This window comes from Muscardinus avellanarius, assembly GCF_963383645.1.
Source record: "Muscardinus avellanarius genome assembly, chromosome: 11".
Taxonomy (NCBI): Eukaryota; Metazoa; Chordata; class Mammalia; order Rodentia; family Gliridae; genus Muscardinus; species Muscardinus avellanarius.
Window position 1 is genome coordinate 11622000 of NC_137797.1, and position 26055 is coordinate 11648054.

General features: G+C 57.0%; 1 protein-coding gene across 1 annotated transcript; it reads left to right on the forward strand.

The window, feature by feature from the left end:
- Positions 1–2997: 2997 nt before the first annotated feature.
- On the forward strand, positions 2998–11080 carry IL2RB (interleukin 2 receptor subunit beta; the record flags this gene model as incomplete). Its single annotated transcript, XM_080704790.1, has 10 exons — positions 2998–3085; positions 3543–3657; positions 4261–4311; positions 4555–4756; positions 5589–5694; positions 5919–6067; positions 7038–7203; positions 7629–7851; positions 8555–8639; positions 10355–11080. The coding sequence occupies 10 exons, from the start codon at positions 2998–3000 to the stop codon at positions 11078–11080; spliced, it is 1911 nt and encodes a 636-aa protein (XP_080560916.1).
- Between the last annotated feature and the right edge of the window lie 14975 nt (positions 11081–26055).

Sequence of the window (26055 nt, forward strand, 5' to 3'; positions counted from 1 at the left end):
CCAGACATGCTTTCCTCCAGCCCTGACCTTCCTGTGACCTTCTACCCCTGTGTGAGGGAAGGGGGGCCAAGAGAACCCCCATGGGAGCCAGGGGAGAGGGGGAAGGGCAGCAAAGCCCAGTGCCCGCAGGACCAAGGCCTGGTGGGTGGGGACACCTGCCTCTCAGGGCCCCAGGCCCACCTCCTTCCCTGGCCCCTTCCCCTTGACCTGGGCCACCATCGCCTCCCCTGAGATTCCCTTGTAGTCTCACCTCCCAACTCCCTTCTTGTTCTGCTCCAACACGATCCTCTAAGAGGTCCCTTTCTTGCCAGGTGTGGTGGTGCACACTTGTAATCCCAGTACTTAGGAGGCTGAAACAGGAGGATCACAGGTTTGTGGCCAGCCTCAGCTACTTACTGAGGCCCTCTGCAATTTAGTGAGGCCCTGTTTCAAAATAAAGAATAAAAAATAGGCCTAGGGTGTAGCTTGGAGGTAGACTGCCCCTGAATTTAATCCCTCATATTGAAAAAAAAAAAAAAGTCTCTTTCTCCTCCCAGAGTGACCTTTGGCTCAGAGTTCTCTTCCCCTCCCCAACCCGGCCCCTGCAGGGGGCTGATGGCACCCCTGTTCCTTTACAGGGCCACAGGTCAGGGGCCGAGTGTGACTGTGACCATTGTGCTGAGTGGAAGTTTCCATGGTGTGGCTAGAAGGTTCCCAAGAGTCCTTGACAAAGACATCACTAGTCACCCAGCCTCAGATGTGGGGCTCTGGGCGGGGTCTCCCTCTAAGCCCCCTGGCGGGAAAACAATGTGGTTGCTGAGGCAGGAAGGTGACTGCTGACTTTGGTGGCAGACACCTACGGGTGCAGGTCTCGGGACCTCGGCTAGGGGTAGGGACCATTACCTGGGCTGGTGCCCATCAAGGCACCAGGGCCAGTGTTCAACAGATGACCTGGGAATCCCGCTGGCCTCCCTGGGCAATGCCTGGGTGGCTCACAGCCCACCTGCACGGGCTTCCAGCTAGGCAGGGAAGAAGAGTGTGTTCAGGTCCTGGGTGAGGTTACTGTAGCCCCCCATGCCTCAGTTTCCTCCTTTGCAAAGTGGGGATGACAAAGCACTGCCTCACAGGCATTGCCGGGGTTCAATGAATGGAAATATATAAACCTCAAAACCGGGTCTGCCAGGGGGTGGCACGGCTATGATCAGGATTTCCCCTTTCAGAGCTCAATATCACCATTTCTTTATCTCCTAATGCACGGCAGGTGCCTTCAAAGCTGGTTCTTAGGGATGCATTACAAACGCCCATCTGTGGCAAGTCTGTGCCCAGGCTGCAGGAGCATCTGATCCTCCTGCTTCTCTGGACCCCAGGGGTGGGGGTGGAGGCCGCCTCCCGCCGCAGCAGCTCCCCCTCTGATGAGCCTACAGGGGGCCTGTGGGGTCTGTCCTAGGGCGAGAGGCCGACCCAGGCTGGACTCAGGAAGCCACCCGCCTGTCCTCTAAGGCCAGGAATATAGAACTCCCTTTGCGGGCCGCTGATCTTTGGAGAAAAGCAGAGGCTCACCTTCCAGAAACACCCTCTGCTGCTCCCAGAGTCCCCCAGAGCAGGGCAGTGTGTGTGGAAGGCTCTTGAGGGTTGGAGGTCCGAGTCCCGCCCGCCTGCGGCGGCTCCTTCCACGAGCACTTCCTGCTGCCCTCAGACTGTCCCTTCAGCTCCCTCGATGCCGTGCCAAGGGCAGCGCGGGCCCAGCAGAGCCCCGGAGAAACCAGCAGCCCGAGCTCTGCCCATCGCGCCTCCACTGGTTCATTCAAGGACTTATTTTTTTTGCCATTTCCGGTATGTGCCAGATGAACAAAACACAGATGCCCTCCTCTGGTGGAGCTTCTATGACTGTGTGTGTGTGTGTGTGTGTGTGTGTGTGTGTGTATGTGTGTGTGTGTGTGAAGAGAGGGGAAACAAATGAATAAATACCCCAGTACAGTAGTTTTCTCTTATCTGCAACTTCAGCTTCCAGGGCTTCAATGACCCATGGCCAACCAGGGTTGGAAAATATTAAATGGAAAATTCCAGAAATAAGCGACGCATAAGCTTTAAACGGTGCAGTTCTGGGCAGCGCTGTGCAATTGCAGGCTGCCCTGTTCCCTCTGTCCTGGGTGTGAATCCGCCTTCGTCTGGCGCATCCGTGCTGTATACGCTACCCTTCCGTTAGTCACTTAGTAGCTGTCTTGGTTGTCGAGGTGACTGGGAACATCACAGTCCGCCTCCTGCCGTAGCCGTAAGCTCACGCTTCGTCGCGATGCCCGCGTCGTCTCTTCCTTTCATCCTGTAGGCGCTGTGTGACCTCACATTTCCAGGGTGAGCGCGGCACAAGACGGTATTTGAGAGTGAGATCACGTTCACGTAGCGTTTTTTTTTTGTTGTTGTTGTTTGTTTTTTTGGTGGTACTGGGGTTCCTGGAAGCCCTTCTACCTCCGGGCTACACTCCCAGACCTATTTTTACATTTTTAAAAAAATTTGGAAACAGGGTCTCCTAAGCCAGCGTGCGCGGCTGGCTTCGAACCTGCGTGATCCTCCTGTCTCTGCCTCCCAAGGGCGGGGATTACAAGTGTGCGCCACCACGCCCGGCTCATGTAGTGGTTTTTATGGCTTATTGTTAGAACTAGACATAGATTTTATCAGTATTGTTAATCTCTTACTGTACCAATGTTTACTCAGGGAGAATCATAGCATATATAGAGAGATCAGAACCACCCACAGTAGCAGGGATCTAGGCGCATATCCCCCCGAGGATGGGGATTTATTTGCTATATCATGTTGTGACCCGAAGCCAAGGTAACTGCTCTTCTCTACTGTCACTCACAGAAGATGCTCTAAGGGGAGACATGAGCAAAGTGTGAAGGAGGGACCAGCAGGTGCAAAGCCCTGAGGCTGCGCTGCAGGCAGGTGAAGGGGCTCAGTCTTACTGTGCTCTCTTCTCTCTTCCCCCAGGACTCCCTACCCCAGCTCCAGCCCCTGGATGTGATGGCGGCTCCTGCTCTGTCCTGGAGTCTGCCCCTCCTGGTCCTCCTCCTGTCCCTGGCTACCCCTCCAGCATCCGCAGCAATGAATGGTGAGGAGCCCAACATCTGGTCACCGTGCTGTCCTTGGGGGAGGAGGCCGAGGCCCCATTGGAGCCCCTTTCCAGAGTCCTGCTTCCTGGAAGAGGGTCCATTAACAGCAGCAGTAAACAGGGAAGGAGGGATGGGGCAATAGGGTCTAGAGATCAGAGTCTGCCTCCGGGCGGGGCACTCTGCCCTATTCCCCACTCCCCACTTGCTGCACCGTGTACCCCTGCAGACCACAGGAAAATGCCACTTTCTCATCCCCGCCCCGCCTGCCTGCCCTGGGGACTCGCAGGCTCTGGAATCAGTCTCTTCCTCTCTGAAAGGGGCCCGTGAATCTCTTCTCTGCCCGCCAGAGTTGCCCCCTCTTCTTCTGGCAGGTGCAGGGTGCCAGGACCGGGTGGTGGCTGTGCCCAGAGGCCGTGGCACCCTGGGCCTGCCCCTCACACCCCGTCTCGCCCACAGGTGCTTCCCAGCTCACCTGCTTCTACAACTCGAAAGCCAACGTCTCCTGTACGTGGCTCGGGGAGCGGGGTCCGCAGGGCGCGTCCTGCCACCTCCGTGCCAAGTCAGACCAACGGTGAGCATGGCCCTGGTGGTGCCTGCAGAACCTGAGCACCGTGGGCGCCTCTAACACTGAGTCTTTAATACTGGGCTCTGAAGATCTGTATTAGAGTCTTAGACTAACTGGAACCCACGCTGGGAATCGCGGGTGTTGGGTCCAGGCATTGGCTATAGGAGAATGGCCGGCCAGCCATGTAGGCTCCTAGAACCTGGGTGGCATCCAAGTGGCAGCCAGATTCTGGAGATGAGCTGGACAAAGTGGCTTGGAGACACTGGGGTGCCAGCCTGCAAGGCAAAGGGGGCACAGCAGAATCTCCCCAAACTTTCTGAGTATCTGGGATCTTGGGAGGGTATTGGTGAAGGGGTCTCTGTGTTCTGGGGGCATGTGGGGGAGGGTCTGAGCCCAGGCAGGCTGGGGCGGGGGTGGCACCAGGAGGGCTTCTGCAGGGTGGGGTGAGGAAGCCGGGAGGGAGGCGGCGGCCACAGTGAGCTGGGGCCTGGCTTCTGGTGAGTGGTGACCGCACGGAGCTCTTGATGTCTAATAAAGGCCTGGGCACCCTCAGCCCACGGAGCTCTGGGGGCCCCAAGTGCTGAGGTCTTGAACTGTTTGCGTTTCTAGATCAATCGCTCTGGCTGCCCTGGGGCCGGGCTGGGATGTGGAGGGGGGAAGGTGCTTGCAAAGTGGGGCACAGAGCGTGTTGGGGCATTGGAGCCCCGCACTGAGGCGGCCCTCCGCTGCCTGGCCACCCCCCCCACAGAGGTCGGAGAAGGCTCCTCGTCCAGCACCTGGCCCTTCCACTCTTTCTATGGAGGCTCTTTTGCTTTGAAGGGACTGGAACAAAACCTGTGTGCTGCTCCCGGGGAGGCCGGAGGGGAGGCAGGAGTCCTGGGCCTGTGACCTGATCCTCGGAAGGCCCGATGTGAGTAGACAGCCAGGGGAGGCTAGGGGTCGGGCGCTGGGCCCGCACACCACGCCAGGGCTGCGGACGGGGTGGCAGGAAGGAGGGGAGCCAGAGACAGCCCAGACTCGGGCCTGCCCCGGTGCCCTCGGTTGTGAGGCCACGCTGCCCTGCACGGACCCCATTGCGCCTTCGGGTCTGCAGCTCTTCTGTTCGGTAGCGAGCGGGGAGAGCGCTGGGAATAACCACCCTGCAGGACTCCTCCTGTGGCGCGGTGTGGCTGGGGTGGACGGGCAGAGTCGGAGCTGATGATCGGGCCACTTTGTGCCAAACGGCAGGTCCCTTGGGAGGTTCTGGGATGTGGTCCAGAGCAGAGCTTGCGCTTGGTGCTGTTGTTGGGCATCATTACAGCTCCACGGGTGCCCTAGCACGAGGTTGGGGATGAACCCAGCTTCCCCTGGACCAGCTGAGTGGACGGGGCAGGTCTCGTCACCAGTGCCAGCCCCTGCTGTGAGCACCAGGAGATCAGTGGGCACCTGGCTTCCCAGAGATGCTCAGTTCCTAGCTGTTTCCTTCCAGAAAAATCAGGGTGTAGGGGTGGGGAGTGATGGGGAGGGGAGCTGTTTGCGCTCGAAGCTATTAAACAGGTGCAGTCCCACTCGTTGGGGTCTGTCCCTTCTTAGGGGCTTCCCAGCTTGCACAGCTCCTGTGATGGGGACTCGCTCCCTCTCAAGGTAGCCCACTTCGCTTTATATCTGGTTTGGTAAATTGCTAAAGTCCCTGGGCCGAACCCAGCCTGTTGCCTGTGTTTGTAAATAAAGTTTTATTAGAACACAGCCCTGGCACTTGTTCCCGGTCCATCTTTGGCTGTATCCTGTTCCGATGGCAGAGCTGAGGAGCTGTGACAGATCGTGTTTGCAGTCTGGCCCGTTACAGAAGATGCAACGTTGGGGCTCATGGAAGGGCTCCTGCCCTTGCCGCACCACCCCCCTGGCTCCTGCCCCAAGCCCCGCTGCTGCAGCCACACCCTGCCCTTCTCCCCCTGCAGTCCCAACCACTGACCGCAGTGGACGTGGTCACTGTCCGCGTGATGTGCTGGGAAGAGGGGCGGTGGCGGATGGTGACGACCCGGGACTTCAAGCCCTTCGAGCACCGTGAGTGGAGACCGGGCCGGGTGGGCTCAGCAAGGGTGCTTCGCACAGGCAACTCTGGGCAGACACCTGGAGGGAGCAGAGATCGGGCCCCGAGGGGCTGGGGAGACAGGAAGGACCGGGAGGGACAGCAGGTGCGAAGGTGGAGGAGGCCACATGGGCTGGGCTGCCCGGCAGCACAACCCACGGTCACCAGCTTGCTGGCCCTCCCTCTCTCCTGTCTCCAGTCCGCTTGATGGCTCCAGACTCCCTCCAAGTCACCTACGTCGGGACCCACAGGTGCAACGTGACCTGGCACACCTCCCGGGTCTCCCACTACATCGACAAGTACTTAGAGTTTGAGGCCCGGATGCGGTCCCTGGGCCACAGCTGGGAGGTGAGGATTCAGCCCTGTCCCCAAAGTCCTGGCAGCCCCTCCTGGTCCCAGTGCATGTCTCCGTCCTGTGTGTCCCCAGCCCTGTGAAGTGCCACCCGCCCAGTGGACCCCACCATTTTCCACACCCCATGGCGCAACCCACCCCACCCCAGCCACACCTTATAGCCAGGGGACACGGCTGGTAGCAGATCGTAGGCATACCCGAGGGCAAGACTCGCAAAGCTGGGCAGCAGTAGATGCCCGTCCATGGCCACGGCCATGGCGCCCTGTGGCTCAGCCAGCCGGTTATCTTTATTCACCAGCGCCTGGTCACTCAGGTCACTCCATATTCACTGGGCCCCTCCTCTGTGCTGGATGCTGTGAGAGAGGCTCACAGGTTCCTACTCTCAGGAAACTTCCCCAGGGAGCAGACACACGGGTGTGGGGGGGCTACCAGGACACTGACAAGTACCATCAAGAGAACCAAGCGGTGGTGGCGCAGGCTTGTAATCCCAGCATTCGGGAGACTGCAACAGGAGGATTGTGGTTCGCAGACAGCCTCAGCTACTTAGTGAGGCCCTCTGCAACTCAGTGAGAGAGAGAGAGAGTGGCGGGGGGGAGGACTGAGACGAGGTGTTCAGGCGTGACAGGTGTTCAGGAGTGACGGAGCAGCCTACGTGGGGCTTGAGTGTTTTCCAAACAGAGGACAGCCTCTGTGGAGGCTGGGTGGGGCTCTGAGCCTGAGCAACAGGAAGAGGAAAAAGGCATCCAGCCAGGCAGGCATGGTGGCCCACCCTTGTAATCCTGGTCCGGGTGTGGGAAACAGTGTGCGTGTGTGCAAGCATGCATGCGTGTGTGCCTGTGTGTGTGTGGGTCAACGCCCTGGGGTTTGGGGCCCAGCCCCCGAGGGAGTCAGGGAGCCGTGGGAAGGTTGGGGAGAGGGAGGGGGCAGTGGGGACCCTGCCTCCCGCTGACAGCGCTGCCTCCCCAGGAAGCGCCCCTGCTGAGCCTCAAACAGAGGCAGCAGTGGCTGAGCCTGGAGACACTGGCCCCGGACACCCAGTATGAGCTGCAGGTGCGGGTGCGGCCCCAGAAAGGGGGCCACACGGTCTGGAGCCCCTGGAGCCAGCCCCTGGCCTTTAGGACAAGGCCCGCAGGTATGGGGGATGCACAGCGTGGCAGGAGGGGCCTGGGCATGGCTCTGGGGGTAGGGTGCAGGGCTTGGCTCTGTCACTGATGGGGTCCTGCAGGGGGCCTGCTCTACGGCTCAGGGAGGGAGGGGACTTGCCCTAGCTGTGAGTTACGAGGAGCCAGGCAGAAAGGCTCCTTCACCCCTACACCCTGAAATCACAAACTCTTGTAGAATGGTCCAGAAGCTGGGCAGGCCCTCTGTGAGAAAGGTGGACCATGTCCCTTCCACCTGGCACACAGTGGGTCTGCAGGGCCAGCTGGGACCCTGTGAGGCCTGTCGCTTGTCACATACAAGCTGAGTTTAAGCTTCCTGTGCAGTGCTCAGAGGGTGGGGAGGAGGCATGCGCCCCATGGGCCTGCGGTGCCCTGGGGTGCCGCCATCGCTTTTAAGCATCATGTCTGAGTCCCGGAGAGGGTGGGCCTCAGCAGGACCCCGCCCCAGCGCCCAGCGTGGGCGGCCACTTCCCCCGCTCACCCACCTCCACCTCGGCAGCCCCTGGGAAGGAGATGCCGCCCCTGCCCTGGCCTAGCCCGATAGTCCTGAGCCTGGGAGCGGGGATTGTCTTCATCACCTTGGTCTACTTCCTGGTCAACTGTGGGTACATCAGGCCATGGTAAGAGTCCCCCCATGCCCCCACAGGGCCTAATATACGCGTGCACACATAGACACATGTACACGCATCGCTGGCCCGGCTCTAGACTGAGCCCTGCTCAGACGCACGCGCTCCTCTGCATCCCCAGAGCCTCTGCCCCAGCCCCGGTTCTCCCTATGACCCACCCAAGGCTGAACCTGGGGGCTGAGGGGAGAGGGGAGGCCGAGCCTCCAGGGGGAGCCCTGAGCACTTCCCTCAGGACTCTGGGAGTGTGTGCACCTGGCCGCTGTGTGGCGGCCTTTGTTCCAGGCAGAGGCACACATGTCCTGGGCACTCAGCTTGGCAGAGAGAACTGGACTGGAATCTGGCCCCTCCCACTGCTCCTGCCCTAAAGCCAGATGCCCTCAGGCAGTGCCCAGCCTGGACCGCCATCTAGGCAGCTCTGGCTGGGAGACTGGTTCCTGTTCTCTGCCCACCCCGCACCCTCCTCTTGAGCACTCGGTCCGGATGAGGGTACTGACTACTGCACACTTGGCTTGTGTCCCTCTCCTCATCAGGGTGCGGCTCCTTGAGATCAGGGACTGTTCCTGTGTCCCCAGCACCCGGCACAGACCCACCGACCCGGGCGCTCCGCCACGAGGACAGTCTCCTCAGGGCTGCGGGCTGCGGGCGCGACTCCATGCGCCACTCCTGTCCTCACCTCCTCCTCTCCCTCCCTGTTCAGGCTGAAGAAGTTTCTGAAGTGTCACATCCCAGACCCCTCTCAGTTCTTCTCCCAGCTGAGCTCTGAGCATGGAGGAGACTTCCAGGTAGGAGGCAGAGGCAGGCCAGCCTGGCGGGCAGGGCGCGCAGCAGAGCCGTGTCTGCCCAAGCTGAAGTAGGGTTTCCTGGGCAGCGGGGCTCCGCTGCTGCCTCTCCTTGGCGCTGACTCTCAGGTGGTGGCACCGCCCTGTGAGCCACACGGCCTGGGTTCTAATCCTACTCCACGTGACCTCTCTGAGCCTGACCATCCTCACCTATAGAATAGGGTAAAATGGCATTACTGTGTGTATTTATTGCCTGTGAACATGGCCTGGCACAGGGTCTGTGCTCCAGGCACCCTCAGGACTCCCGTCTGCTTCCTCTGCTCCTGCAAACCCCTCTGGACAGCCTTCACCACTCACGGCAGAGGAGGATGAGTCGCTAGCCACTGGGGGTCAGGAAACCCGGATTGGCTTAGGAGCGCAGGCCCACACAGCAGGGGCACTGTGGGCTCCTGCCAAGCCTGGCATCTTCCTGCCCAGCATGCACTGCTTCAGGCTGGAGGCAAAGCACATTTGAGGGGCTGCTCCCACCCCGCCTGCTCTGGGGCCCCAAGGTCGGGAGGGCCGCAGTGGGGTTACGGGGAGGTCAGGAGGGTGCGGAGGCGCAGAGCCAGGCTGGACAGAGCTGTCAGGAGCTGGCTTTGACGGGCTGCCCAGGGCCCCTCGTGGACGTTCTAGAAGGCTCCCAAGACAGAGGCTGTCTTACCTATCGTACTCCTTAAAGTCCGTCCCTCCGCCCTGAAGGTAGCGAGATCCCCATCTTAAAGTTACTCAAGGAAACCAGACAGGAGGGATTCTCAGAGGGAGCTGGCAGGAGGCTGTGCTAGGTACCTCCTCAGACCCCGTCCATCTAGACGGCCTGGTTTGAGGGGCTCCTGTGCTCCGTGGGCCCCAGTCAGGCTGCTGCGGGACCCTGGGTGCAGGGTTGTTGGGACGCTCAAACATGCCCACTGAGGCTCCGCCACACCCCCAGGGCCCAGGCTCCCCAGACCTCGCACAGCCCCCGCTGTGCCGGCCGGGGTCCCGACCCCCACTTTATCCCTTAGCACTTCCCTGCGGACCCAACAGAGAACAGAGTCAGGGAGGCAGGGCTAAGCGCTGTGGACAGTGAGGCTCAGAGAGGTGCGGCGGCTGCCCAGGGCCCGGGGAGAGAGTGCTTGGGGTGGGGCTGGAACCCCATCTGGGCTCTGTCTGGGCTCCTGAGCCACTGAGACTGCTGGGTGGGCACTTTGAGGGGCATTGGGAAGAGAATTGGGGCCCTCAGAGGTCCCCACCACAGTGTGATGGGACCTGGGTCCCAGCCCTGCCCCAGCTGGCCTGTGACTGCCGGCCTGACTGCAGGGGCATCTGCAGAGTGAGTCCCATGGCCCCCAGACTATTCGACCATAGCGTTGGCTGCCTGGTCAATTAAGACAAGCACCCTAGTCTCCACTGGCCACTCTGGGGATTCTGTCCTCTGCCCTGCCCCTACACCTAGGACAGGGCCAGGTACACAGCAGCTGCTCAGTGAAGGGTCACCCTTGACCCAGCCACCATCCCCCGTACCTGTGGGCGGGGCCTGGGTTGGGCTCTGCACCGTCCAATATGAGCTAGGAGCTGGGTGTGGGGCGGGGCTCTCGGTCAGAGGGGCGGGGCCAGCGGCCGGAGGGGCGGGGCCGGGAGACCCGAGGAGGCTGGGCGGCTGAGGCCCACTCACCCTGCGCTGGCCTTTTTCCTGGCAGAAGTGGCTCTCTTCGCCCTTCCCGTCGACCTCCTTCAGCCCTGGAGGCCCGGCTCCCGAGATCTCTCCGCTGGAAGTGCTGGACAAGGACGCCAAGACCACGCAGTTGCTCCTGCTGCCGCAGGACAAGGCGCCCTCACCCTCGCCTTCGTCCAGTGGCCACTCCCAGGCCAGCTGCTTCACCAACCAGGGCTACTTCTTCTTCCACCTCCCGAACACCCTGGAGATCGAGCCCTGCCAGGTGTATTTCACCTACAACCCCTGCGCAGAGGAGGAGGAGCCGGAGGAGGCCTGGTCGGGGGTGCCCACGGGGTCGCCCCTGCCTCCCGCGCTGGGCGAGGACGACGCCTACGGCACCTTCCCTCCTGGGGACGACCTGCTGCTCTTCTCCCCTCGTCTCCTCGGCGGCCTGAGCCCCCAACAGGCTGGGGCCAGTGAAGAAGGGCTGCAGGAGGGAGTCCCCCCAGCCCCGGGCGCCCAGCCCCGGGCGCCGCCCACCCCAGCAGCCCCGGACGTGCCACATGTGCTGCCCCAGCTGGAGCTGGTGCCAGGAGAGGCCGGGAGGGAGGCCCCTGGCCCCAGTCCTGGGGAGGGGTCCGGCCCTCTCAGGGCCTACCCTCCTGTTGAGGGCAAGGCCAGCAACCCTACCTGCTGCCTGGCTCAGAACATGGATGCCTACCTGTCCCTCCAAGAACTCCAGGACCAGGACCCAGCTCACTTAGCGTAGACAGGTGGCTAGAGGCGAAAGGCAGGCCCGAGGAGGACCCCTCTCTATCCTGGGGGGCACTCCACTGTGGGGGGCATTTGTGCCCAGCTGCCTCTGGATGCCTTCACCCACACGGCCCCTACCTGGCCCCACAACTCAGCTGTCCACTCCAAACCTCAGTTGCTGCTCCTGGACCCAGTACCCAATCGGGGCAAGGATGGGGGAGGCTGATCCTGCCCCTCCTTTCAAGGATTTTATCGCTGGGAAATTGCTTCTCCACAGCCCAGCAGCCACACCTGATGCCCGCCCTCAGGCCCAGGCCTCAGGGGTCTTCATGATAACCTCCTCACAGGCTTTCCTGCCCAGCCCCCCTCCCACCCCTGCCCCAGGCTGCCAGAGCATGCCTTCCAAAATACAGATACAGCCCTGCTCCTCCCCTGCTCACAACCCTGCTCTGCCCCCCCCCCCCACAGCCCTCAGCCCACCCAGCATCACATCAGGAAGTTCCTTTCTGGAACCTTCCCGGGTCCTGCCGGGCCACCTGGAGCTCCCTGTGCCTTCGCCGGGGCTGTTCCCTCATTCCCCGTGCACCTTCCCCTCATCTAGGTGACCGACTTCGCCCCCACGTGCTGTCCCCGGAGGGAAACACTGCCAGAGGGAGGGCCTCTTGTCTTTGCATGGCGCTGACAGGGTGCGCAGTGCCCCCCTCTCTGGATGAGTTGATGCAGGCCAGGCTGTCGGCACAGAAGTGGGTCCCACATGCTTGTTCCAGCAGGACGCCCATCCCCTCACACTGCAGTCTTCCTTCCCAGGTGGCTGCCCAATTCCTTTCCAGGATTTCTCCCAGCTCAGCTGACTGAGCTGAGAGCCCGGTGCCTGTACTTAGAGGTCCTGCTCAAAGCTGGTTGGGTACCTGACCACAAGCCCACCCATAGGTTGAAGCTCTGTCCAATCAGGAAGACCTGGCCTGATCTAGCCAATCAGATGATCTCTGAGTCTCAGGCCTGTGAACTCAGAGAAGGAGGGAGGCCCAGGGAGCAGGTGCATGTGGCCACCGCTTCCAGGAATAGGGAGAGAGGAGCGGGCACATCTGACACAGAAACTCTTAAGTGCCCTGTGCCCTTAAGGACACTGTTGACCTTTCAGCCAGGATTCCCCTTCCTCCCTCCCTTCCTCTCTTCCTCTCTTCTTTCTATTCTTTTTCTTTCTTTCTTTTCCTTCTCTCGTACTGGGAATCCAACCCAACTGCACTCTACCACCACTAAGCTACATTCTCAGCCCTTTTTATTATTTTTTGAGACAGGATTTCACTAAGTTGCCCAGGCTGGCCTTGAACTAGGGATCCCCTAGTCCCTAGTCCAGTGGCTGAGTCCCTAGTCCAGTGGCTGGTGTTACAGGGCCTTAGCCACCACGCCTGCCAATCGCGATGGAATTCCTGTTTATATACAAAATAAACGCCTCTTTGTTAAGGTTTGTGACTTGGATCTTTGCTATGGAAACAGCTTAATTATCCTACCTCCTCCTAACCTCCTGCCACAAGATCCTGAGCTTCCTGGTGATAGAGCCCCTTAGCCCTTGCTCCTGAGCTTTGTATCTGCGATATTTGCTGTGAGCCCTGGGGAAAACTCCCAAACCTCTCTGCATTCAGTTTCTTTATCCCCCAAATCAAGATAGCCTCCACTCCTTTGAGGAACTCTTGGGAGGGCTATGTTTCTCAAATCCTGGCCATATATATATATAATCGTTCTCCTTTGATGACCTATGTGTATCATCTTGGTTATTATATTTTAAATATTTTTTCTTTAAACCAATTCACTTTTTTGTTTAAGTAAACTTATTTAAAGAAAAACCTTTTTTGTTGTGGTGCTGGGGATGGAACCCAGGAGCATTCTACCTCCGAGCTACACCCCCAGCCCTATTTTTTATTCTTTATTTTGAAAAAGGGTCTCACCGAGTTGCGGAGGGCCTCACTAAGTAGCTGAGGCTGTCTGTGAACCGTGGTCCTCTGGTCTCAGCCTCCCGAATGTTGGGATTACAAGTGTGCGCCACCACGCCCGGCTAAGAAAAATCTTTATAGTGCCTCTGTAAATGGAAATATGTGTAATTACAAATGAAAGGTAACTGTAAACATTAAGCACAATAAAACAAAATATGTTTAAATTCATTGCCTGTTGTCTCTTACTCTGGGGGCGAAGGGGGATGAGCAGATGCTGGGAAGTTGTTGAAGGCCAAAGAGAAATGTTCTCCTTGAGAGAAAGCAAGTGGGTAGTGAGGGAGCATTTTTACCAATAAGAGGATCCAGGTTTCTCTTACTCTGTGTTCAGACACCAGCTAATACCTCTCATATCCAATTCTCACAGGTCTATTATTGGGGAAACAGGACACTAGTGAGATCTCTGTATCTGTGTGTGTGTGTGTGTGTGTGTGTGTGTGTGTGTGTGTGTGTACATATTTATCTAATTTCTGTGCCCTGAATAAGCAGATGGGCCAGGTCAAGGTTGGCAATTCCTGACATTCATGCATCTGTGCTCATGGCAGACATTGCTAATGGATCACCGACTTCCACCGACTTCAGATTCTGCGGTGCCATGCTGAAAGCAGCGTCCTCCGCGCCCCTTCCATCTGGTGGCCAGGCTCCTTCCACAAAGGGAGCTCTTCTTTTTCTTATCTCCCGTTTTCCAGGTGGGTAGAACGGGAGGCTGTGACTGTGGAGACTGGAAACTGAGAAGGGCCTCCATGCAGGCGGGCCCAGGGATCCCAGCTGTCTCCTTGGGGCTGGCAGCAGGTAGAGACAGGGGCCACCTTTCAGCAGAGAGTGATGGGGCAGCGGCCACCATGTGTCACGTCAGGTGGGAATCAGAGCGAGCGCGGGCCTTGGGGGAGGAGGCCTGGGCTGCAGGGAGACAGGCCCAGGGTTACATTGCAGGAGGGAGGCCGGGCACCAGCTGGAGCGCAGGTGCAGCCACAGGCCCTGCAGAACCAGCAGGTGCAGAGTGGGAAGCCAGAGGCGGGCGGCCGGGCAGATCTGTGGGAAAAGAAGAGAGGGAAAGAGGTGAGAGCGTGGGCTGCGTTTGTTCCTTTGCCTTCCAGGCCCCCATGTCTCTGCTGTTTCCCCACCTGCCAGCCCCCACTTTAAGCAACTTCTAATGCCCACAATTCCCGAGCAAATTATGGTAAAAATCAGGTCTGAGTGTAGGATGAGCAGCCCACCACTCTCTTCCAACTGCTCAGTTAGCTGGAGAAACAAAACCAACAGACAAACAAAACCCCAACAAACCCAAATAAAGAAACACATTAAAAAACGGTGAGGATCCGGGCGTGGTGGCGCACGCTTGTCATCCCAGCATTCGGGAGGCTGAGACCGGAGGGCCGCAGTTTGCGGACACCCTCAGCTACTCAGTGAGGCCCTCCGCAACTCAGTGAGACCCTGTTTCAAAATAAAGAATAAAAAAAAGGGCAGGAGGCGTAGCGTGGAGGTTGAATCCCCTGGGTTCCATCCCCAGACCCCCCCCCCAAAAAAAAAGAGGTGAGAATACTAATATTCATGTTCCGGACGGTCCCCAGCTTCACTTGAAAACAACCCTGAGGAGTAAGTGTTCATCTCCCCACTTTGCAGATTCGGACACTGAGGCTCGGGAGGTCAGGAAGGGCAGCCGGGGGTAGGGGAGTCGGGCCAAGATTGGAGCTGAGGTGCATCCAGTCACTCCCGTTGCTGTCAGGAGAAGCTGGGCTCCTTCAGGCCGCCGTCACGACCTGGTGGACCCTGGGTCTCTCTGCCTGCTCGCATGCCCCCGTTACCATCGTGGATTGGGCCGCCAGACTGGATGATTTAGGTCTAAGTGCTCTCCTAGCCCGGACCATCCGAGTCCAGCACCATATAGAAGGTGGTGTGAGGCAGGGACCGCGCTAATTTCACTTCCCCAGTTGAAAGTCCGGGTTGCGGGACGGGACTGAGAGCAGAGATCACAACCGACTCATTTGCCTTGGTACCTGCTGATTCTTGGGCTTGAAGTCGTCCTGGGCTGCTGCAGCCTCTCATGCAGATCTTGAGAAAGCTCCATCAGGGGATCCGCAACGGCGTAGACCCCCATGAAGAATGTCTAGCATTCCTTTCTTCAAAAAATTATTTTAGGATTATTTGGATTAATATGTATAATTGAAATTTTATGTATACACATTATAACTAAAACTGATGGGCAGCGGCTTGTGAGGGACTCAGGCAGCAAAGGTTTTTTCCCAAGGATGAAGTTATTGGGCCAAAGATGAAGTTCCAACTGACCTTAGTTAGAGCCACTGTGTAAGATCAGGTTTGAGTCAGCCTGGGGAAGTGAGACAAAGCACACTATGATTGTTTAAATGTCTGGCACCCTTGCCCCAAAATTTATAACAAATAATAACTTCTACTGTCCTTGGCAATCCTGTTTGCATGACTATGCCTTTGCTTTTCTGTCAACAAAAAAGGTATAAAAACTATAACAAATCCTATTGAATAAAATGGAGAAAGATGGAGAAAGATCGATCCCGTGTGGCATTCTTCTCTTATTGGCCTCGGTTTCCCCCTCATCGACACACAAACCCCGACTCTGCTAGGGCCGGACCCCGGCACTGTGCCTACATAATTTACTCCCAAACTCCTACACATCCCTCAAGACACCACTCAAACAGCCCACTTCTATTACATCCCACTTCTAAACTCCCTCTGTTACAGGCACCTGCAGTGCTATGGACCAGGCTCCGGGGCAGATTCTGGGGATGGAGAGATGATAACTAAGGGCATCCTGTTAGCACAAGAGTTGACTGAGGAATCCTAGGGCAAGATGACCGCGGAGCCTCCATGGGGCAGGAGGGCAGCCGCACTCCGCGGGCTCTGCCAGTGTCAGAAACAGCCAGGACTGTCCTTGCAGATTAACAGCTGCTGATGGAGATTGGGACTAACCAACAGGCCAAGGGGAGGGGCCCACTGTGAGGACAGGGGTCTGCGAGGGCCGTGGGGGAACGGTCTCACCTCCCGGCTCCCTGAGAGCTGCTTTAATCAAGCTCCTCCATGCCTTAGACTCTAAGTGTTGTGTTATGAACTTATCTGACCCTTATGACAGCACCCAAGGGAGAAGGGCACCTTCTTAACCATTTTGCGAGAAGACTGAGGCTCAGAGTGGTTCAGAGACTTGCCCAAGACCACACAGCTGGAACCCAGGCACTCGCATGGCCTCTTTACAGGTGTGTGTGTGTGTGTGTGTGTGTGTGTGTGTGTGTGTGTGTGAGAGAGAGAGAGAGAGAGAGAGAGAGAGAGAGAGACTGGGAATCGAACCCAGGGGCATTCTATCTCTGAGCTACACCCTCAGCCCTATTTTATTCTTTTATTTCGAAGTGGGATGTCACTAAGTTACAAAGGGCCACATTAACTTGCCGAGGCTGGCCTCAGACCTTTCTCATCTCCCAGGTACTGAGATCACAAGTGTGTCCCACCGTAATCAGCCCTCGTGGCAGCTTTTGCAGTATATGCATAGCCGGGCACGGTGGAGCATGCCTGGTATCCCAGTGCTTAGGAGGCTGAGACAGGAGGAGCATAGGCTTGAGGCCAGCCTCAAAAATTTAGCAAGACCTGTCGGGCGTGGTGGGCACGCTTGTAATCCCCAGGCTTGGGAGGCAGAGACAGGAGGATCGTGCAGGTTCGAAGCCAGCCTGGCTGGCTTAAGAGACCCTGTTTCCAAATAAAAAATATATATATATAAAAATAGGTCTGGGAGTGTAGCCCGGCAGTAGAAGGGTTTCATCCCCAGTGCCACAAAAAAAAAAAAAAAAAAAAAAATTTAGCAATCAAGACCCTAAGTAACTTAGTGAAACCCTGTTTCAAAATAAAAACTTAAAGGGCTTGGGTGTGGCTGGAGGTAGAACACCCCTGGGTTTAATCCTCAGTATCTCAGAATAAAGTGTGTGTAGATCTAGTATCTCAGAGGCTATCACAGCAACACGGGCAGGGGTGACAGAGATTCTGTCCCACGGCCAAGGGCTGGAGACCCACGAGGATGCTGCCATATCCCAGACCACACAGTGAGCCTGGCCGTGGGGGAGGGTGTTGGCCACACTGAGCCTGGCTCCTGTGACAGCCGGGACATCCCCTTGGCTCAGAGACATTTTCCACCAGCCGGGGTTTGACGCACCTGCTGCTCGTCAGTGGGCAGGGGCTGTGTGAACTTAAGGCAGGAAGCCCTGAACAGCGGGAGGCCCCAGTCTGTGATTCCAGGAAGGCAGGGTACAGAGGGAGGAACAGCTGGGCAGGGTGCGTCAGAGAGGAACAGCTGGCGAGCGTGCGTCACCCCCATTCCTCTGCACACCTAGCCTCGCGTGGGGCGTTGGCCCCAGACAGGAGCCACCGCCTGCCTGTCTGCGGAGTCCTCTGTCTTATGTGCAGAGCGCAGCCGCAGCCAGGTCAACAAAAGAACAGCCACAGCCCCTCCTGCTGCGTGGCAGCAAACCAACAGGCCCTTAGCACAGAGCATCCCTGGGAGGTGCGGAGGGGGCACCCTGCCTAGGGAGGACCGTGAAATGGGGGTGGGCTTCAGCAGGGAGGGCGGGGCCAGCCTCCCGCAGGTTTTGGAGGCAGGTGGCTGAGGATGGTTCTCAGCAGAGAGAGGAAAAGTTCAGTCACTCACTCAACACGCATATCTGCTGGGACCCGGCAGTGGGTGGACAGAAGCCCCTCATCCTGTCCCTGCGGCCCCTGGGGCAGTGTGGTGCAGTGGCTACGCCTCCCCCTGGAGCAGGGCCACTTCGGTCAAGGTCTGGCTCTGTTGCTCAGGTGCTGTCTTGGGCAAATGCCTGAAGATTTCTGTGTCTCATTTCCTCGTCTACAAAAGTGGGGGGGGGGGTGGCGCACGCTTGTAATCCCCGCACTTGGGAGGCGGAGACAGGAGGATCGCGCAGGTTCGAAGCCTAGGAGACCCTGTTTCCAAATAAAAATGTAAAAATAGGTCTGGGAGTGTAGCCCGGAGGTAGAAGGGCTTCCAGGAACCCCAGTACCACCCAAAAAATAAATAAATAAAAAGGGGGGGCACAGGACTGTCTCTTGAGAAGGGACTGAGAGCGTGTGTGGAGCACTTAGAAGAGCTGGCTACGGGCCAGGCGGGTGCAGGTTGATGAGCAAGTGGCCGCCCTCTCGGGCTGCTGTGTGTGTACTGCTGTTTGGGCTGGGGCCGCCCTGGGTTGTGTGCAGGATGGGCGCCTAATCTCCCTGCTCCCTGGCCCACTCCAGCCTCTTGCCCCTCCTGGTCTGTGTCTCCCGCAGTCGCCTGGATGGGACTCAGGGTAATGTCTCGAGGACTCTGTATGTGACAGGCAGCTCCCAGGAGGTCTATGGGGTCTTCCTCCTTCCTCTCACAGGAAGCCATGCTGGCCACCACCAGCTCCATCCAGGGCGGAGGGCACCACGTCCCTCCCAGGTGTGTCCCACAGGCCACTTTGGGCCTCAGTCTCTTTATCTGTAAAGTGGGGGAAGATACAAGGAAGGGGGTCTGTCTTACCTCTCCATTCCCTTTGGCCAGTCTGCTCTGTAGCCTGGGGGTGAGGGGAAGGGCCCTCCCTGGCTAAAAGCCCCCTGAGCTTGCTATCCCAGCCATTGTGCTAGGCTGTTTGGATTGGTCGGTAAGAGCAGAGGAGCTGGGGTGGCTCCAGCAGTTGCTGGGTGGTCCTGGCCCATGATTCTTTCAGCAGCAGGTGGAGCAGAGCAGTCGCTTGGGTTAGGAGAAGAATCAGCCGGGAACGGAGTGACTCTGCAGGAGGACTCTCCCATCCAAGCAAGAACCAAGCTCAGACCCTGCTCAGCTTCCAAGATCGGACGAGACTGGGCGTCAGGGCAGTATGGCCGAAGAGGCGGCAGGACGATTCTATCGCTTATGATTTATGTAAATACCAAGCTAACAACACCTGGACCGCTGGGATGGGTGGCGGCGGTGGGGAGGTGATCGCAACGGTACCACCGTGGTGACGGAGATGTGGGGCAAACGCTCAGCAGGCGCGGGCCCGGGCCTAGGCCCCCTCAGGGCTGCCTCTCCGTTTCCACAGCCACACCTGGGATTATTATCTTTTATTATTATTCTTGTGGTACTGAGAATTGAACCCAGGGGCATCTATCTCCAAGCTACAACCCCAGTTCCATTTTATTTTTTATTTTGAAACAGGATCCTATTATGTTGCTGAGGACCTTGATAAACCCTGAGGCTGGCCTGGAACCCGTGATCCTCCTGCCTCAGCCCCCCGAGTGCTGGCATTGTAGGTGTGCGCCACCACGCTCGGCTTGCCCTTTCTGTACGTGGAGACAGAGGTATGGTAAGTTCAAAGACATCTGGCTAATAAAAGTTAGAGCCGAACTTCAGCCCAGGTTTCTGACCCTGAGCAACTGTGTTCAACCCATACAGTGTGGGACAATAGGGAGTCTGTGTCAGGGTGAGATTGTTCAAGGCCTCCGCCGCTGATTGTTGCCATGTTGGGGGGCGGGCTGGATCTTCTACAATCTTAAAAGAAATTAGGATATAAGGGTAGGGGTGGAGGAAGACTTAGATTCATTAACAGAAATACTACAAGAGAGCATGTGAATATATACCAGTGTCAATCTGAGTACTCTGTACTGGGTGGGAGGGAAAGGGGGAAGTGGGTACCAAAATCGTGTGCATGTATGTCATTGTCATCATGATTTACATTATGGTGTGAGACTATAATGCACCCACAAAAGCACGAATAAATAAACAAACAAACAAATAAATAAATGCTTCTGTTGAGGAAAAAAAATAGAAATTGGCTGCGGTGGTGCATGACTATAATCCCAGTACTTGGGAGGCTGAGACAGGAGGATGGCAGGTTCAAGGCTATTCTCAGCAATTCAGCAAGATTCTCAGCAACCTAGCAAGACCCTGTTTCAAGCCGGGCGTGGTGGCGCACGCTTGTAATCCCCGTGCTTGGGAGGCTGAGACAGGAGGATCGCACAGGTTTGAAGCCAGCCTCAGCTACTTAGTGAGGCTCTCAGCAACTTAGTGAGACCCTGTTTCCAAATAAAATATTAAAAAGGTCTGGGAGTATAGCCCGGAAGTAGAAAGCCTCTGGATTCCACCCCCAGTACCACCAAAAAAAAAAAAAAAAAGACCCTGTTTAAAAAAAAAAAAAAGCCAGGCATGGTGGCACAAGTTTGTAATCCCAGCATTTGGGAGGCTGAGACAGGAGGATCATGGTTCAAGGACAGCCTCAGCTACTTAGTGAGGCCCTTTGCAAGTCAGTGAGATCTTGTTTTCAAATAAAGAATAAAAAATAGGGCTGAGGGTGTAGCTTGAAGGTAGAATGCTCTGAGTTCCATCCCCAGTACAGGAAGAAGAAGAAGGAGAAGGAGAAGGAGAAGGAGGAAGAGGAGGAGGAGGAGGAGGAGGAGGAAAGAAAAATAAAAGATAAAAGGAAAATGCCGGGTCATAGTGGTACACAGTTGTGATCTCAGTACTTAGGAGGCTAAGACAGGAGGATCAGGGTTCATGGACAGCCTCAGCTACTTGGTGAGACCCTGTTTCAAAATAAAGAATAGGGGCTGAGGATATAGCTTGGAGGGAGAATCCTTCTGGGTTCAATCCCTAGTACTACAAAAAAAAAAAAAAGAAAGAAAGAAAGAAAGAAAGAAAGAAAGAAAGAAAAAGAAAGAAAGAAAGAAAGCAAGCAAGCAAGCTCGGGGTATAGCTCAGAGGTAGAATGTCCCTGGACTTAATCCCAAGTATCTACCACAAAAAAAGTTAGAAATCCACGTTTTTAAATGTCAAGCATCCTTATTTAAAAATATTGGAACCTAATTTTTTAAAAGTTGAAGACAAACAGGCAGAGCCCAAGGCATCCTCCTGTGGGTAGGGAAGGAGCAGCTGTGGGGTTTGCTGTAGAGGTTGCCTCTTCCTGAGCCCAGCTGGGCTGTGCTCTGCGCCCCATCTTCGCTGAGGACCAGCGGCCTCCAAGTCCTGCCTCTCACAGTGGCCCATCACCTGCCACAGGAGCACCAGTGAAGGGGTGTGTAGATTGGGTAAATGGGTGAACTAGAGGAAGGAAGGAAGGAAGGAAGGAAGGAAGGAAGGAAGGAAGGAAGGAAGGAAGGAAGGGCTATCTTGAGATTCTGAGAAACCAATGTGTGCAGAAGAGGGGACAGACGCCTCTGGCATTAGGACTCCTTGAGATCCCGCTAATCAGCAGCTACCACAATGATAGAGACCAAGGAGAAGAGAGAGGGGGCGCTCTCCTGAGCCAGTTCAAGGGCTTCCCATGGAAGGACAGTGGAGGACCTCCTTGTCTGGGCCAGGACCCCGAGGACAAGAGCCAGGCCTTTGAACTGAACTGTCCATAGAGGAGGGCTCTAGCACAAACATTTTGTGACCAAGAAAATTCAAATTCTGTGTTCCTTGGACATTTTTATTTTATTTAAAAAATTTTTTTTTGGTTTGGGGGTTAAACTCAGGAGCTACACCCCCAGCCCTTCTTGTTTGTTTGTTTGGAAACAAGTCTTGCTAGGTTACTGAGGGGCTCAATAAGTTGCTGAAACTGTCCTTGAAGCTGTGATCCTCCTGACTCAGCCTCTCAAGTATTGAGATTACAGGCTTGTGCCACCATGCCTGCCTCCCTTGGGCAGTTTTAAAAACCGCTCTGCCTAAAACCTGTCTGTCTGTATATACTAATTATATTACCCTTATATTTTATTTTTGCAAATGTAGTTTTGGATACTGCACGGGGAATCGGGTATGTGGGTTCAGCCTTGCCCTGGGATGGGCCCACCCCCCCTCTGGGTCTCAGTCTCCCTCTCTGAGGTCAGGCTGAGGGATGCGGGCAGAGTTCCATTTTGTGTCCCCTCAAGGTTTAGGCCAGCACCTCTTAAATCTCGATCCCATGAATGGCAGCCTCTCCAGGGACGGCCTGGCTACGGTGAGGGGCAGGCGACCCGGCAGGTAACCCCAGTGGCATCTTCAGACAGAGGCCAGAGCCAGGACCCAGAGCTGAGACAGGAGGGCAGGGCCCAGGAACGGTGGGGTGGGAAGGAGGAGGGACACTGAAACATGAAAGGCTGGCCCTGGACAAGGACCTCTGGCTTTGAAGTCAGGGGTCCCAGGTTAAAATGCCAGCCCCTCCTGGCTGTGTGACCTTGAGCAAGTATCTGAGCCTCTACTTTCTCACCCATAAAATGGGAGGAAATGGCCATTTTTCTCTTGAGGATGAGGTCAGAACTGGATATGGTTAGTTGTATTGTAAGGTCATGGGCAGGGACCCCAGGCTCATCCTTGAGTGAAGGGCCTTCCTGATGACTCTTGTTACTTGGGCCACTAGCAAGCATCTCTAAGGACTCTCGGGGCAGGGTAGGGCAGACACGCCCATGCCAGGAACCCTGAATCCCTCTCCGCCCGCCCCCCCCATCTGTTCAAGGCCAGGATAGCACTTGTTTACTTCTGTGGCCTTGGACACAGGTGGCTCTGCCCTGAGGCTCAACACCCACTAACGAGTGAGCAGGTGAGATGTGGTGAGTACCCCGGGCACTGAGGGCCTCTGGTGGCAGAGGTGGCCTCTGCGGACTTTGGGGCCTCTGGGGAAAGGTGTATCCTGCAAGCAGCTCAAGTGTTCCCTCCAGCACAGACACCACCACGGCAGGGATGAGAGTCACAGAGACGGGCTTCCCAAGTGTCTGAGGACGGGGGACCTCGGGGCACCCACCCTTTGGCACCTGCGACCACCCTGCTCCGGGCCCCTCTCTCCACCTGCTAGAGGCTGAAGTGGGCTTCCCCAAGAGAGACGCTGAAACCCTCACCCTTGGCCTTGAGTGTGACTTTCCTAGGAACCAGGGTTGCTGCAGATGCAAGATGAGGTCCTCCTGGTGGGCCCTCACCAGGGTGGCTGGCTATGCTTCCCTTAGAGAAGAGGTCCAGGGACACGCGCTGTGAGCTGGGGCAGCTGAAGCTCTTGCTTCCAGGCCTCTCCTGGAACGTAGACGAGGCTGTCCCCTTCTCCCTCTGCAGTGCAGGGCCACTGCTAATCCACCCTGTGGCTCATGCCGACCTGAAGGGTGTGGATAACGGCTCTCTACTCTAACACGGAGAAAGCCTGTGCACCTGCTGTGTGTGGGTCCCGGGAGGAGGCCGAACGCGCAGATAGCGAGGGTGCAACTCCTGCCCACCCAGTTCTCGGAGCAGTGCGTGGCTTTGCTGAGCTGCGTGCCGGGCAGGCTGCGGGCGGCTGGCAGTGCTGAGTCAGGCCTCAAAGTAGCTTCTCTGATCCTGGGGATGAAGGGGACTGTGGAGGCAGAGGGCCAGCACGACCTTCGTCGCCTGTGTGTGACTATGTCCCTTGCTGTGGGGACAGGACGATCCAGAACACCCGGTGGCCCCTGTTGGCAGACAAGGCCCTGTCTTGGGGCAGGCCGCCCCTTTCCACAGCCCCTGGGTTCTGAGGATGGGGCCCGGGCTCGTGCTGCCAGACACGTCCTTCTGTCTGGCCTGCTCCTCCCCCAGCTGGGCTGATCGATGGCTGTGCGGCCACCAGGTACAGAGGACGCGGGTTGTGCAAGATCTGCTTTCCAAACCGCCCGCTGCCTTCCAGAAGGATGGCGCAGAGGCACCGCTCCTGCTCCCACCCAAGCACCTGTCCCTGGGGAGTTTGCTGGTGGAGGCCGGGGACTGGGAGAAGGGAGGCCGTGGGCAGGAGGATTGCCCGCGGTGAGCGAGGGCACCCCGGCTCCTCAATCCTAACCGGCTGTGGGCCGCAGGCGCCCTTCCTGGTTGGTCAGGAGGGTGGATGTTCTGCGTTTAGCAGATGAGAGTCACAGTCAGGGAGTCGGGGTCTCCTCCAGGTCCCCAACTCGCAAGGCCAGGCCAGCCGACACCCTGCTGGGCTCCGGAGTGTGATCACTGCCCCCTGCACACCGCGCAGCTCAGACGACACACCTCACACCACACACACACTCACACTACAGACCTCCTGCCACACACTTCACACCAACCTCACACCATGCACACACTCACACTACAGACCTCACACCCACAAACGTCACACTCACATACCTCAAACCACACACCAAACACCACAACCTCACATCCCACACCCGCCTTGTGCTACACACCACACACTTCACACCCACAGACCTCATACAACACGCCCCACGCCGCACCTCACACCCTGTGTCTAACACCACACACTAGAGCCGGGCGTGGTGGCGCACGCTTGTAATCCCCGCGCCTGGGAGGCTGAGACAGGAGGATCTCACAGGTTCAAAGCCAGCCTCAGCTACTTAGTGAGGCTGTCGGCAACTTAGTGAGACCCTGTTTCCAAATAAAGTATAAAATAGGTCTGGGAGTATAGTATAAAATAGGTGTCCAGTATAGCCTGGAGGTAGAAAAGCCCCTGGGTTCCACCCCCAGTACCACCAAAAACCCCCATACACTTCACACCCATAGACCCTGACTCACCTCACACCACACACCTCACACCCACACAACCCCTACTCACATAATTCATGCCACATGCCTCACAGCACACAGTTCACAACCACACACCACACACCGCTCACACCACACACTTCACTCACACAGCTCACACCACACACACCTCACACCACACACCTAGCACTTCTCACACTATACTTACTACACACCTCGTACCACAAGTACCTCACACTACATACACCGCATGTTCTGCAAACACATGTACGGTACACTGGAGCACATAATGTACATTTATGTACCTAAACATACCCCTCGTGTTCATACACACTGACTCTATAGACAAAAAACATAGCACACGCATGCTTTGTGCACACACACCCAGTGTTGTATATACTTAACTCCACACTGAACACATAGACAATCAGCACATACTCACCCCACTTAGTACACGTCTCCCATGATACATGCCACACACATACACACACACACACACACACACACACACACCCTGGAAGCCTCTTGTCCGCACACCCTGGGTCGCAGGTGGACACGGCATGTTCTGGCGTCATGCACGGGGGGACTGAAGGTCAGCCTGCATGCGTGACAGGCGTCTCACATCCTGCACACGCCCAGCGAACCCCAGGGCACGCTACGCTCAGGTGAGACCCTCTTCTCTATTGCAGCAGAACTTGCAAAATGAGCCACACGTCATTTTTCTCGTAGTCACATGCGAAAACATAGGTGAAATTTGTCTTAATAATTTTATTTAATCCAAGATAGTAAAGAGGTTACCGTGTCGACATGCACTCGACCTAGAAATGATTGTTGAGATGATCTGCGTTCTTTCTTTGCGCGGGGTCTTGAAAACCTGGCATGTATTGGATCACAAGCCGGTCTCCGTTCAGACTGACCCTGTGCTCAAGAGCCACTGTGGCCAGCGGCCGCCTTCATGGACGGCAGGGCTCTATAAAATAAGGTAGCAATTCAAATAATTTCCAGCTAGCATCAGCCCCCCTCTCCACTTCCTCCTTTCTTGTTCTGAGCGCACGGCCCAGCCTCCTCCTCTCTCTCCCGCCAGTGCGTCCTCTGGTCTCATTTGTCCAGGTGAGCAAACGGGCACAAGCCCCCATCCTCACCTGCATGGGCCTCCGCACGCACTCCAACCACTGCTCCCACACTCATCCTCCTGGGGACCAGGGGCCGTAGCCAGGCAGGAGTGTCACCAGGCAACGGGCCCCAGGGGAGAGCTCAGATCTCCTGCACCTGCTTCAGCTCGTGGTGCCCTGGGGCGGGGTGGGGCGGGGCGCTGTGGCTCTCCTGCCTCCTGCCTGTTTACCTGTGCTCAGCCACAGAGCTGAGGCAGGAGGCCCATGGAGCCCGGGGCCACAGGCCACAGGGGACAAGGGCCAGACTCCGGGGCCATGGCTCTGGGCCATTGATCCAGCGCAGGCTGGCCAGCTGGGGGTGGTGAGACCTTGGCCTGGACAAACAGAAGCTCCCAGGCCGAAACGCAGGCCCAGCACCTGCCTGCCCCTCCGGAAGGTAAGCAGGGGCGTCTGG